Here is a 13,996-nt window from a genome sequence, read left to right as displayed (position 1 = left end):
GCTTTATAACTTCAGGCTAAAGTCCATTATTTGGGGGGAGGTCAAGACAGAACTCAACCAGTGGGTCATATCACATCCACAATCAAGAGCCAGGGAACAACTGCACCCTTGACTCTTTGCTGCAGCTAGCTTTCTCTTAAGTTGTCCAGGGTCCTCTATCTAGGAAATGTTACACAATGGACTGGGGCTTCCTACATGACTTAACAATTAAGATACCCCGTCTCCTTTCACTTGCCCACCATAAGCCAACTTGATCTAGATTCTCCGTTAGGTTTCTTCCAAGGTGATTCTGGATTATGCTGACATTTAAAACCACCCAGCACACCAGCATGGCCAGGCCCCTGAGCCTGATCTTAGTACCACACAGGAGGGGGGGGGGGGGAGAATGATGATTGGTACTTATACCATTTCTTCTTATCACTGATGTTAAGTAGTCCTTTGAATTTCTGAGCCCAGATTTGTGATGTCCCATTCTCTCTCCAGTTGAGACCATGGATACATTTTTCCAAATGATCAGCTAAATTCACAGTGTGCTAGGTGATTTTGCCCCAGAGCACATGAGTTCTTTGCTTCCTTCTATGATCTGTGTAAGACATAAAATCATACCTACTTTCTCATCATTTAAAGAAAAATCCTTGTAACCAAACATCGGAAGTGGTTTGTCCGCCCTGCTGCTGCTGTGGCCCGCCCTTTGTGTAGTGATTGGTGTTAGTGCAGTGAACTCATTCAGATAACCCTTTCTCCTGCATTACAGAATGTGGACTGTTAGAATATCTGTGACACTAGCATTGGCTTTCTGTAGTGCCTGTACTTGTTCTGGCCTATTAAAGACAGAGGGCATCAGTTTTTTGCCAAATGAGATTTTATATGCATGTGATGGTTTTATAAAGAGACTGGACTTTTCTCAACAACGGGGCAAATTCTGATTGCTTTAGTTTTTTTATTCCCATGTCTTGAATGCACTACTTCTTTAAAATTTAAAGTTGTTAATATACAGAAACTAACTCAGAAAATAAAAAATGCACTAGGAAGTCTGGCTTCTGCATCTGCACTGTGAACCTTTGTTACCTGACCAACAGTTAGCCTACTAGCTACTATGAGCTCCTTTCAAGTTCTGTATATCTGTGTGTCCTTTCTGAATTTCAAATAACTATTTTCAGTGAAAATAATAAAGTATCTTCATAATTAAAACTATAGCTGAACCACATATCTAAAAACTGGATAAAATGATAAATTTTGTGCCATGTATATTTTATCACAAAGAATACAATTTTTAAATTGTAAAAACTCCATATTGATATAAAAATTCACATGGACACAGTTAAGATGGACACACTTCCACACGGCCTTAACTGTGCCCGCCCTCCTGTTGGGGGCCATTTGTCTTCATTTCAGCTTTGCTGGCTTTGGGTAAAGCTGTGACAGCTTTCTCATCTGTCTGGCCACACAGATTGCCACTCAATAAGCAGCACTTTTTAAGGCAAAATGGCAGTGGGGGCTCAGCTTTAAGTGTATGTAACCTCCCAAGGCACTGACGGTCCTGTGTGACACAGCTTTTTTTCCTCTCCCATGTTTTAAGAGAGCACACATGATGAGCTGTTACTGGGAGTACCACAGGCCCATGGCCCTGCGCCACGATCCCAGCAGGCCCTATGCTGAACAGTACCGCATCGACGCCCGGCAGTTTGCACACCTATTCCAGTTGGTGTCACCATGGACCTGTGGGGCCCATACAGAGATCCTTGCTGAGAGGATCTTCAGGCTTCTGGATGACAACATGGACCAGCTCATAGAGTTCAAAGCCTTCATAAGCTGTCTAGGTATGACTAAAATGTGTCTCCCTGCAGTGCAGACTTGACATTCAGCAGAGAACATCAGATGAGGGTGGGTAGAACCATGCAATCATGTGTTTATAATTAGCCTGTTAACATCACCCTGTGCTCTGTAGGCTCCTGCTACCCTTAATGTCACCGTTGAGGGATGGGAGTTGTCTAAAGTGTGGTCCCGATTTGCTGTGTGCATAAAATCACCCTAAAGCACAACACACAGAAGATTCCCTGCCCTTCCAGTCGTTTCTAGCATTTGGATGTGAGCATACTAGACACACTCAACAAGGGTTGGCCTCTGAGCTTCAGTCATTTGTACCTAATTTCTCTCTTAAATCTTACAGATATTATGTACAGTGGAGAAATGAATGAGAAGATTAAGCTGCTATACAGGCTTCACATCCCCCCAGGTAACACAAGGTCACTGGGCACACCACCGTGCTGGTTCTAGATAGTTCCTGATGACAGGAGATTGTACTTTTTCTCCCAATGCATTTCAGACTCCTTTGTTGAAGACTGGTAGGGTGGTTTTACCAGCTTATTTTTGCTGTCTCTGACGTGCTGGGGTTAGAGGGGTAACACCTCTCCTCCAGCATTACCAGGCTCTTGCTGACACTATGGCTCTGTAGAGAATTTGAGATCAGGTACTAGGATGCATTTATCATCGAAACATCGATGGGATGGCAATAAGCTCTTCTCTGGTCTATTTTCAGTCTTTATACATTTCCAGCACTTTCTGAAAACACATACATGTGCTTGTGGGTACAGGCACACACTGAAATCAGGACTTGAATGTGCATTCTCACCGTTTCCAAGGGGATCAGGGAAGGGGGCATCTGTTTACAGCTTTGTGCATTGGGCTGACTGGTCTGTGAGCTTTGGGGTTCTCTTACATCCCATCTCAACACAGCACGGAGACTACAGATGTGCACCAGCAGCTTCTGCATGAGTTCTAAGGATTTGAATTTGGGTTCTCATGCTTACTAGAGGGGTTTGTCTAACCCCTTTGCTTTCCAAAACTACAATTCCTTACTTGGCCCACAGGCTGACCTTTTCCCTGTTACTGGCTTTCCACAGGTCATAGAGGGAATTAACCAGCTTGTCTGTATGCTTAAGTAACTCATCACTTTTTGCCAGAAAGTGTAGTGAAGCACTTGGAACTTATTAAGATATTACACATAAAGGGCTTCATAGATGTAGTAATTCTCCATCACCCTCCTACTCCTGCTGTCTTCTGGTGACTGAGTATATCTAGAGGAGCAAGACACCTACCTGGCTATGAACAAAGTACTTCTTCTACTCCCAGCAACCATTAACTGCCCGCAGACCCTCAGGAAGGGGCAGGGCCTTGTGAGCCCTTCTCTCCTTAATAGAATGACCGTGTAATGTCTTACCTGATCAGATAAAGTCTAGCATCACAGAAATAGCAATACTGTATATTATGTATTGTTATAAAATTAAATTGTTTATGGTAGATGTGGAAATAATGAGATCGATGTAAAGGACTGGGAAAGATGGTAGAAAAGCAGTTTAATAGGAGCATGGAGAACACATATGGAGCCAGGGAGGCTGTTTCTTAGAGGGAGGCCAGGGCTGTGAAGTCTCAGCCCCGCCCACTTACACCATCCAAACACACTAATGATGTGCCCACTGTAAATAGTTTCTGTATTATCTGTTTTTCAGGTTAATATCAGCAGGGTCTGCGTAGGAGTTTGTTTTATATATGTGTCTATAAAGCATTTAGCTTCACAGGTGCAAACTTTCCAAGATTGGGCGCTGATGACTTAAGACTTTGATTGATCCTTGCTTCTCAGATATGTCCAATTTATGTATTCTTCTTTTAAGCACTCACTGAAAATGACAGAGACAGCCAGTCACCACTGAAGAATCCCCTGCTGTCAACCTCAAGACCCCTGGTATTGGGCAAGCCCAATGGTGAGCATGCTTTCACTACTGGCAGCCTGTCCCTCTCCCTTTCCATTCAGTCCACGGGCGGTGCTGCCTGACTGCCCTTGCCACCTAGTTCTGCAGCTTTGACCTTTTCTATTCTAGGGTCCTCTTTTACTAGGAAGACCCTAAAAGACTGACAGATATGTAGTCAGTTGTAAAGAACGTAATCTCTTGGTTTTACATGCAATTTGCTTAGTGTGGGGTCCTGTTCCTGTACTATCCCAATTTATTGTTCATAGGACCTAAACTGTTTGTTTCCCTTTGCCAAGGTGACACAATTGATTATCAGAAACAACTAAAGCAGATGATTAAGGATTTAGCCAAAGAAAAGGATAAAACGGAGAAAGAGTTGCCCAAAATGAGTCAGGTAAGGCATCTTGACCGCCCACAACAGGACAGATGGTTGCAAACAAGGCAGTCCCCCACTCCTCTGACCTCTTTAGTGCTACACAAGTGCCACAGGGAGGTAGGTTTTAATGTGAAAAGGTTCTTAAAGTTCGGTGACTTAAAACTATGTGTTGTCCAAGGCACGAACAGCTGTGCACGAAGGCCAACAGGTGTCCCTCTACCTTATTTCACCTCTGCACACGAACTCAGGAAGGCAGTTCCTGGTCTTCCCAGCCCTTCACATGTGTGATCGTTACATTACCCAGAGCTATCTGCACTATTTGTTTTTGTTATTAGCTTACTTTTCTTCCATAGTAGTTGTGGGTGTTTTATCCTAAGCACTCAACAGTATAGCACTTCTGCAATTCCACCCCACCTACCTGTCTCCTAAGCACTGGGTTTAAGGTTAGGTGCTACATGCCCAGTTTTTATCAAAGCATGCATCACATAAGCTAACATTTCACCACCCAAAGTTAGCATGGAAATCTTCTTGATCAAAATGCTTGGGACAGAAGTACCTTACTAAGTATGCTGCCTGCGGCCCAGGCACTGGTGGTAGTACACTACCTCGTGTTTACTGGAGAGGCAGGAAGATTATAGATTACAAGTCTCAGAACCAAGTACCCATGGCACAAAGATTAAATTGCATATGCTTTTCTGATAGTGCGACAGACCTCCATTCTCATGATGTTGTCTATGGCCTTCTTTAATTCTAGAGAGAATTTATCCAGTTCTGTAAAACTCTGTACAGCATGTTCCATGAAGATCCTGAGGAGAACAACCTCTATCAAGCCATTGCCACAGTAACCACTCTGCTCCTGCAGATCGGAGAAGTGGGCCAGCGGGGTAGCAGTTCAGGAAGCTGCTCCCAAGAATGTGAGGATCCGCAGGCCTCGGCTCCTCCTGAACAGGACTCAGTTTTTGCTGAGGCTGGGCAGAGTCCCCAGGCCTTCCCCGAGACTGAGGGGGATTGGACTGTGTCCCTTGAACACATCTTGGCGTCCCTTCTCACTGAGCAGTCACTGGTGAATTTTTTTGAAAAGCCACTCAACATTAAAAGCAAACTTGAAAATGCCAAGCTCAGTCAGTACAGTCTCAAAGTTTTGGAAATGAGCCACCCTCCACAGCCAGAACTGAAGCTGAGTAACTGTAGCCCCTGAGCTACTGGAGAAGACCACACCAAAGCATGGACTGTCAGTCTACACCAGGGAACTCACTCCACAAGCTGAGTCTGGAAGCCAACCTCAGTCACAGCTGGGGACTGCTGCAGGCCCCACACATTTCTATTTATTCTCAAGATGACAGGTCAGTGGAGGAACACCCTGTTTACACTGTGACTATCAACTTTGCTAAAACCAGTGTTTCTGTCTGTGATCTTGATGAGTCTGCCCATTGATGAAGAAAAAGATGCCACAGCACTAAGAGACATCAACCCCAGGCTCATTTTTCCACTGGTCAAAAACAAGCTCACCTCCAAGATCCCAGAACCATTGCCTGCACAACTGTTATTTGGCTTTTTTTGCACTAATTTTGTTTCAATGCTGGTAATTGAAACCATTTAATATATCTCGTATTCACTTTATATGCCCTTCCAAAAACATGTACAAATCATGCCTTCATGTTGGTCCCCAAGGTTTTTTAATAAAAATCATTCTTTTTGTACTGACTTTTTAAAAATGCTGTCTTAAAGGGCACAAAACAGATAAGGTAAGACTGGTTGGAAAAATGGCTGGAAAGGCCGAGTTGACAATTGAGGTTCAATTCCTGGGACCCACACACAAATTGAGCACGTTTAAGTTATAACCTGAATTCTTACCACGTAACCTCAGGTTCACACACCTCCCTGGCACTAAAAATGAGACCTAACACCTTAGCTTTGTAGTTAAACGCTAAACAAGCTGGGCAGGGAGCCACGCGCATTTAATTGCAGCACCAGGGAAGAAAAGGCAGGTGGATTCTGAGTTCAAGGCTAGCCTAGTCTAAAACAGAACAAGCAGCACAAGAGAAACCTTGTCCTAAAAAAAAAAACAAAACAAACAACCAAGCTGGGTGGCGGTGGTGCACGCCTTTAATCCCAGCACTTTGGAGGCAGAGGCAGGCAGATTTCTGAGTTCGAGGCCAGCCTGGTCAACAGAGTGAATTCCACAACAGCCAGGGCCACACAGAGAAACCCCGTCTCCAAAAACAAACAAAAAGCAACCCCCCCCCAAACAAACCAAAACCACAATCCTAATATACTGACTTCTGTGAAAGAATGTTTCTTAATACTTCTAATTTCCCATGTACCCAGAACAGATTCTCAGAACAATTTCCAACAATACCCTTTAGACCCCAAAATGCCACCCATGGGGCAGACAACGGAAAGGAAAACCACGACCTGGAGGCAGTTCTGCAACTTTATTTGACATTCAGCAGGTTAGTTCTCATCCACATTGACAGTCTGTAGATCTGGAAGGAGAGTAACAGCCAGTCAGCCCAAACAGCCCGCCCCAGGTGCACCACCACACACCCACACCTGCGCCCTTCACAACAGCCTCCCTACCACCTTCCCACAGCAAGGCAGTTGATAATTCTGCCTGCTCACCTCTTCACTGAATACAGTAAAGGCACACAATATCTGATGGACAAATTTTATATTTTGCTACATCTAACAAATAAATTCTGCTATAATTCTTTTGAACACCATGATACTTACTTTTGAATGTGGTAACAGGAACGTAAGTTACCAATGTGTAGAGCTTGTTTGGTGAATCCTCATCCTCATTACGCTTTCTGGACAAACGTACTCGGATGCGATACGGAACATTCCTAGTAAAAAGTGTTGCTAAGGTCAATGCTTCCACCAGAAACAAGGCAGCAGCATGCATGCATTCACTCATTCACTCCTTCATTCCTTCCTACCCCTGTTCCCCTTGTTCTGATAAACAAGCTTACATGACCCTGGAAGCACACCCAGGTGAAGGACAACAGGGCACTCAGGATGCATGCTTGTTAGGATGCAGTGTCAAGGCAGTCACCAAGGGTAACCAACTGTTCTTAAGTAGAAAGTGACTGCCAACAGATAATAGCCATTAATTCAAAGGCACAAACCCTCCCCTTTCAGAAGCAACATAGCTGACTTCTCTCCTTCCTCCATAATCTTTGGACACGCTAGGAAACAGGCCCCAGATCCCTGCAAACTCCTCCATGCTCTTGTGAAGCCTTCGTCAAGGCAGACATGCAGTTCACTGTTAGATAATCTAACACACCCCCAAACCGTATCCTATGATAGTGGTTGCAAGATTACGAGGTGCAGTCCTCTCCCCTGCAGTCTTCCTACCCACTCCACTTTAAGGACATGACATAAATCAACCCTTCTGGGCAGCAGGAAGACTCCTTCACAGGGAGGCCAGCACTCAGGCTCTGAATCACTGCTGTCTCCTGCACCCAATGGAGTGCGTCCAAATCTCAGGCATTAACACTGCTGTCTCCCTTGTTACAACAAAGGACAGAAGCTTAGCCTGAGCCATTGCCCCAGTATCTTTTGTACTACACATCTGGTAACTGAACTATCAAACAGGGATTGGACAAGCTATCATCACTGCACCAAATAACTTCAGTACCTTATTCCCTTGGCCCAGACGGCTTTATTGAGCCTGGTGTCAATGCGCACATCTGGAGTTCCCATTTCCTTCATGGCAAACTTCCGAATTTCTTTGAGTGCCCGAGGAGCACGCTTCTTGAAGCCCCTAAGGTTCAGAACACAAGCATATAAAAATCAAAAATTATACATGGAAATGGCATGTCATCATAAAGCCTAAAACTAGTTAGAAGAACCCCCTCACCAAGCATGAAATGCCCAGCAACTAACCAGCACTTAAGATGTCAGGGTAAATTTTAAGCATCCTACAATCCAAGATGTCCACTCACTGTCCCATAGTATCAATCACCAGCTTGGCCTGCTCACAGCAACCCTGAATGTTGGGGTAGATATCTCTGTGGAACAGAGATGACCCGGCGCTTAAAAATACCTGCTCTTGCAGAGGACCCAGGTTTGGTTCCAGAACCAATGTAGAGCATACAAGTATTCAGGCAAAACACTCATGAAAGACAACATTCTGTGGAACCCAGGGAGCCACTCTATTAATTACATAGCCAGAGTACAGACAAGGGACTATTTAAAACCAACAACAACAAAACACCCCAACCTTCTAGGGCATGGTAGTGCACACCAATGATCCCAACACCGGAGGCTGGGTGGGAAGACCTCAGTTCCAAAAACCAGTCAACCAAAAAAACTCAGGTGTGTCTAACACCTGTCAAGTCCACTCTACGTGAGACAAAGATCATCTAACTCTCTATTCTTCCCTGCTTGCCTGTAGTGCACAGACAACCCACTTCACACCTAGCTTGAAAAATAAAAAACAACTCATGCAGGCAACGGAGCGGATCAAGTGGTATCAATTACAAAGACCAAGAAGGGTGCGCCAGGAAAATGCTGCTGCCACCATCAATGAAAGGGCTGCAGGCAGTCAGTGGATCTCGGAGAACAGAGCTAGCACTGGGCTCAACTACCGCGAGTGAAACCGGGAAAGACTGGTGCGGAACACTGCACAGAGCAGGCTTGCTTTGCACCAAAATGGGGACCAAGGATGAAAGAAGCCAGAGATTCTCACACGGGGCCTTTTCAACACAATACAAAAGGCCTGGAAAAAAACAATCACCCATCCACACAGCCAATAATATCACTTCTACAATGCTCTATTTAAGGCTTCTTCTAAAATGCACCTTTCACCTGAGTGACCCTTCCTCGGCTTACTGAAAACACCCACCCACCCCCACCCACCACCTTCAACTCATAATCCGTGGTGTCTACTTCTCCCCCTTTCATAAACTCGCAGGGCAGAGCTCGTACTTTCTCACACGCCTAAACAGTGCTCGACAGTGCTCAATATACCCCCACCCTAGAGAAAGGAACGTGGCCGACCACAAGCAGCGTCCATAAAGGGGCAAAGACCTCACACGGGACAACCCACAAGGTGCCCACATATGTTTCAACCCGGCAAAATCCGTCCCAAGATACGGAACAATCAAGTCCAAGAAATTCAGCTCTAGGGCTGGAAGGTGAATGCAAACAGATAGTGTACAAATGGAATAAGCACCGGAATCACTCGCTAACTGCCACTTTATAAGTTCATACGCCTTAGCATTTCCGGCTCCAGTATCACAACTTGCCCCGAATTAGCACAAATCTGTCTGGTCGGAGGACGAAAACATTTGAGGCTGAGCCCGGTAGTAACCGGCTACTTTTCTGCAGCGTACACGCCACTGAAGGCTTAAGGTTTCCTTTAGCCAACTTTTACCTGTCCAGATTACAAAACTCGCGTTTTAACACCAACCCAAAGTCTACCGTTCCCTCAGGCTGAAACACAGCCTCCCGTCTCGATACTAACCGGTTATCATACAAGCCAAACCCCGCACACCTTCGATGTACAGTCAGGCTGGAATAACACCCCGTGCCTTCCAGAGCACCCAGTCTGCAAGCAATGCTCGAGTGACAGTCGGGAGCCGGAAGGGGGTCGCAGGCCACACCGACCGCCCGGTACTCACACTCCATGGATGCGCTTGTGAATGTTGATGGTGTATTCTCGGGTCACCACCTCGTTGATGGCAGAACGGCCCTTCTTCTTCTCGCCACCCTTCTTTGCGGGAGCCATCTAAACGCAGGCGACAGGGAGGGAGGAGGCTCTAAGCAGGCAGTAGGAAAGCCCGAGCTAAGGTGCCCCCGGCAGGCCGTCCTCCCACCGCCCCGGACCGCAGAGCCTCCGCGCGGCGCGGAACAAATCCCACCGAGCCTGCCCGCCCCGCGCCGGGAGCGGATGGATTCGGATTTCAGAACCGCGACCCAGCAACCATACTCACTCTGCCGGGCCCAAGTTGGAAAGGAAGGGCGCTAGGGATTGTGGGAAAGTAAGTCGCGTAGCCGCACAACTTCCGGGTCACCGGGAGGCGGGGAGGAAGAGGTGTGGCGAAGGAAGTTAGAAGTGAGGGTGTGATGTAAATATGGCGTGCGTCGGGGGCGGGGGCGGGGCGGGGCGAGACCGGGGCGGGGTCGAGTTTGTCAGTCTTCTTGCAGTCGGCCTGGGGCAATGAAGGCACTGATTGGGATTTAAATCCCAACTTGAACCCGGACTTGGAGAGCCTGGCCGGGAGAGTATACGCTGTTCAGTATTTCGGTTCACTCGTTCACTCAGTCTACATTTATTAAATCTATTAGGTACTGATCTTGGAGGAAGGTCCCCGGAATGACTGAGACCACAACCAAAGAACTTATTTTCCAAGTCGAAAATGCCCACGGAAAAGCCAGGGACTTGCGTAGGAAAAAAAACCCAAAACTCTAAATCTAAATATATCCGAATAGCCTGTCAATTGGGGTTTCAGTAATGGGCAAATTTCAGGATCTCACAAGAAGACAGGCAGGCAGGCACGCCATGATTTCACAAGGAACCTTGGTCTCACCTCCTTTGACTAAGGGATGCCGTGCATATGGAGTCACCAGAGGCAGGACTTGGGGTGGACAGACAAGCTCTCTCTCTCTGATCTCATAAGAAAATAATGCCCATAGCCCCGTGTGGTGGTGCATGCCTGTGATCCCAGATCTTTGTAGGTTGAATCAGGTGATCAGGAGTTCAAGGTATCCTTGACTGTGGTGGGCTAAGCAGGCTTTACAGATTCTGATGACTTCTCCGTGGGGCTAGAAGGAACAGAGTGGACAGTGGAGTACACACCAGGAGGCGTTCGATGGGCGTGCTGATTGGTACTGGGGTTGAGCTCAGAAAATTCCAACGGAATCTCCCAAGCAGAGCCACTAAAAAAATATTTTAAAAGGAAGTCAGGAGCGATACACTCAGGAGGCAGAGCAGGAGGACACCAAGTTAAGGCTGGGACTATTCTGCACTACACAGAGGCCAGCCTTGGCTACACAATGAGTAGGGGGAGAAAGAGACAGGGAGAGAGGGGAGGGGGGAGTAGAGACTGAGGGAGGGGAGGAAGGGATAAAGAGAATATGAAAATATGAAAAAAAATGCTGGGCAGTGGTGGCGCACGCCTTTAATCCCAGCACTCTGGGAGGCAGAGGCAGGCAGATTTCTGAGTTTGAGGCCAGCCTGGTCTACAGAGTGAGTTCCAGGACAGCCAGGGCTATACAGAGAAACCCTGTCTCAAAAAAAAAAAAAAAAAAAAAAAAAAAAAAAAAAACCCAAAATCCAAAAAACCAAAATAAAATAAAATAAAATAAAAAAGAAAAAGAAAAAGTAAATATGAATTTTGAATCTTGAGCAAGGCTAACAAAAAGACAGAGGAGCCCACTAGTGAGAGTGTGCTGACTTGAGCAAGAAATGATAGTCATGGTTAATAAATAATGGTTAATTAGAAAAGCTGAGTTTATAAAAGGCTGTGAGTTCCTGACTTCATACTAAAAGTAAAACATGAATAATTTAAGGAGCCAATAACTAGACATGTACATCCATCAATGATTAAGCTAAAATTCAAAAAGAAAAAAATTTTCCCTGCCTAATTTCTAATGAGCTTTTTCTACAGAAAAGCAAGGCTATTTATCTGCATAATATGAAATCCATCTGACCACTAACAGCATTTCCCTAGATGACTGAAATTAGATTTTTTTTCCAGTATATTAATGGCTGACTTTGAGATCTTCAGGCTACAACACAAACAGAAATTAAAGTCATTTTATATCACTAAGTTTTTACTAGGACATTTTGGCCAGAGTGCAAAGGCATGACTAGGAACTGCTTCACCTATCTGGGTGTGGTGGCACACACTTTTAATCCCACAGTGGAAGGCTGAGGCAGGGGGAGCTCTGTGAGTTCCAGACCAGTCTGATCTATCTAGGGAGCTCCCGGCTAGCCATAGCTACATAGTAAGACCTTATCTAACAACGACAACAATGTTGTTTGTACAAGTAGCATTTTAGTTGTTAGAGACAGAAGGTCCTACAATTTTAGTAAGTTTGTAGTACCTTGAGCCAAGACACTATATAGTTTTTCAGACAGGAAAGTCACGGTTTTTCTGGAACAAAGATGTGGTTGCAAAATGTCCTTTTAATGAGCAAAGTTAATGAACGGAGAGGTCAGTAATTACAATTACCGCATTTAGTGGAAAATTACACAATAATAGTTTTTTTGAGTTAACCCAGATTCTGAACATGTGCAAAATTCAGGCAGAGCTAAATTAAGTTAGGACTACAACATGCTCCACCCTCTTTTAATGGCTTCCAGATAGACAACCTGAGGATAATGAATACACTGTGTCCATTAACAATCTTGTTCCGCTTAGGAGTCTAAGCGTCAATTAAAGCATGACCATAATTAAACTATAAATTCCTTTCCAGAAAAACCCAAGCTCTAACCCACAGATAATGTTAGGGTAAAAAATAAAATGGGTCAGAGTTCCATACAGACTTCATGTTTTAAAAATACGGTTCATTTCAAGTTCTTTCAAAATGTTCCTCTCAGTGAATGAAAAATAGTTCCTGCCCGCCCCACCCCCACCCTCAGGTATAGAGCAGTCAAGGGTACTTATCTGTAGCAACCTCATCGTGTCCAAAATGGATCCTTAGCTAGAGAACCAAGAAGGAGCCATCATCATTTTACAGAAGAGGGCAAAAGTGCAGACCTATCTATCTTAATAGAGCCCTGGAAGGAACTTTAGCTCCATGCAGCCAGCATCTTGGTGGTCCCTAAACCTCGAGCTACTAAAGTGGGTAGTTTTCAGGGACAGCTCAGCACCCTGGGGCATACATCTGCACAGAGCACCATGCACAACCTTCTCCAGACAAAGTGGCTAGTCAATTCCTATCCTCAGCTAGCTCCCTCACAGCCTCGGGGACTCCCCTTCTGTGGTGGAACTTGCTGGAACATATTCTCGGACTGCAGGCAGTGAGCTCAGTTCAGCCTAGGCTGGTTTTCAGTAAGGCAACCTGTGTCCATTGAGTGAGCTTTTTGGGCGGTGGGGAATCTCCTATTTACCATCTATGCCTGGGCATGCTTGGACATACATATGATTAAACTCAGGTGTATCATGATAAAGAACGAGTTGAGTGAACGAAGGGTCACGTAACCCAAGCCCATCAATGGAAACACAAAATCACCCACATCTCATCCTTGGCAACTAACCCCTCCCTCCTCCTGGGCCCGTAAAAGGGAGCTTTGAGAAATAACCCAGGACAGTCTTGCTTGGAGCTTGGAGCTTGCAGCTCTCTCGTAGCAGTGTATCTCGTCTGTGTGTTTACTCGGCTTTTGAATGAGACCCTTGCTAATTGACTATTCGTGTGTACTTCTTCAGCTCTTTGAACAAGAGAACAAGAACTTGGAAGCACTTGTTCTAGACCACCAGGACCACTGGGGCACCCTCATCTCAGTATGCTGAACATCATGAACAAGGTGGCTGTAGCTGACCGAGACCTCAGACACCCCGCTGTGCTGTGTATGTGTGCACATGTCACACACAGGCACACCCACCTTCGTGTTGGTAGTGAGAGTCTTTCAGGTCTGTTCTGATTGAGTGCAATTGCAAGCAATGGATGGATGCTTTGGTGGGGAACGTCTCCATCATTTCTGCAGGTTGCCTACACCCCCAAGATTGAGCTGTTCCCAGCAACTTTTTCCTGTTATTATTTTGTTATTGTTTCTTTGGTGAACCACTGCTTTTCTGTCACAAGTTTTAAGCCTTAGGGAACTGGCAGAATGATGTACTTCAAAAAACTCCATTCAAATACTGGTTATTGTTTAGCTTCTTTCTAACTGAAATTTGGGTCTTGCATGGCCCCCAAAGAT

At 45.5% G+C, this 13,996-nt stretch overlaps 2 protein-coding genes and 1 long non-coding RNA gene across 4 annotated transcripts in view; 1 reads left to right on the top strand and 2 right to left on the bottom strand.

Moving 5' to 3' along the window:
• The window catches only part of Tbc1d8 (TBC1 domain family member 8), a 106,472-nt gene extending 100,643 nt beyond the window's left edge, over positions 1 to 5,829 (top strand). Inside the window, exons 16-20 of the mRNA XM_052193086.1 lie at positions 1,580 to 1,820; positions 2,171 to 2,236; positions 3,672 to 3,761; positions 4,046 to 4,143; positions 4,880 to 5,829. Of these exons, the coding sequence (XP_052049046.1) occupies positions 1,580 to 1,820; positions 2,171 to 2,236; positions 3,672 to 3,761; positions 4,046 to 4,143; positions 4,880 to 5,323 (939 nt within the window). The 3' untranslated portion in view covers positions 5,324 to 5,829. The remainder of the gene's footprint in view (positions 1 to 1,579; positions 1,821 to 2,170; positions 2,237 to 3,671; positions 3,762 to 4,045; positions 4,144 to 4,879) is intronic.
• LOC127692598 (uncharacterized) lies at positions 3,337 to 4,927 on the bottom strand. The gene is made up of 2 exons (XR_007979488.1): positions 4,838 to 4,927; positions 3,337 to 3,677 (listed from the first exon to the last, which is right to left on the bottom strand). It is a non-coding gene; the product is annotated as an uncharacterized LOC127692598 (long non-coding RNA).
• Positions 5,830 to 6,545: 716 nt separating the features above from the next.
• Positions 6,546 to 10,172, bottom strand: Rpl31 (ribosomal protein L31). 2 transcript variants are annotated; one of them, XM_052193089.1, is made up of 5 exons: positions 10,065 to 10,172; positions 9,753 to 9,859; positions 7,766 to 7,891; positions 6,859 to 6,971; positions 6,546 to 6,611 (listed from the first exon to the last, which is right to left on the bottom strand). In XM_052193089.1, the coding sequence occupies exons 2-5, from the start codon at positions 9,857 to 9,859 to the stop codon at positions 6,580 to 6,582; spliced, it is 378 nt and encodes a 125-aa protein (XP_052049049.1). In that variant the 5' UTR covers positions 10,065 to 10,172; the 3' UTR covers positions 6,546 to 6,579. The 2 variants fall into 2 exon arrangements, with proteins under 2 accessions (XP_052049049.1, XP_052049048.1); XM_052193088.1 differs by lacking the exon at positions 10,065 to 10,172 and adding an exon at positions 9,993 to 10,045.
• Positions 10,173 to 13,996: the final 3,824 nt, after the last annotated feature.

Source organism: Apodemus sylvaticus, chromosome 9 (genome assembly GCF_947179515.1).
Source record: "Apodemus sylvaticus chromosome 9, mApoSyl1.1, whole genome shotgun sequence".
Taxonomy (NCBI): domain Eukaryota; kingdom Metazoa; phylum Chordata; class Mammalia; order Rodentia; family Muridae; genus Apodemus; species Apodemus sylvaticus.
This window is presented reverse-complemented; position numbering and strand designations above follow the sequence as displayed.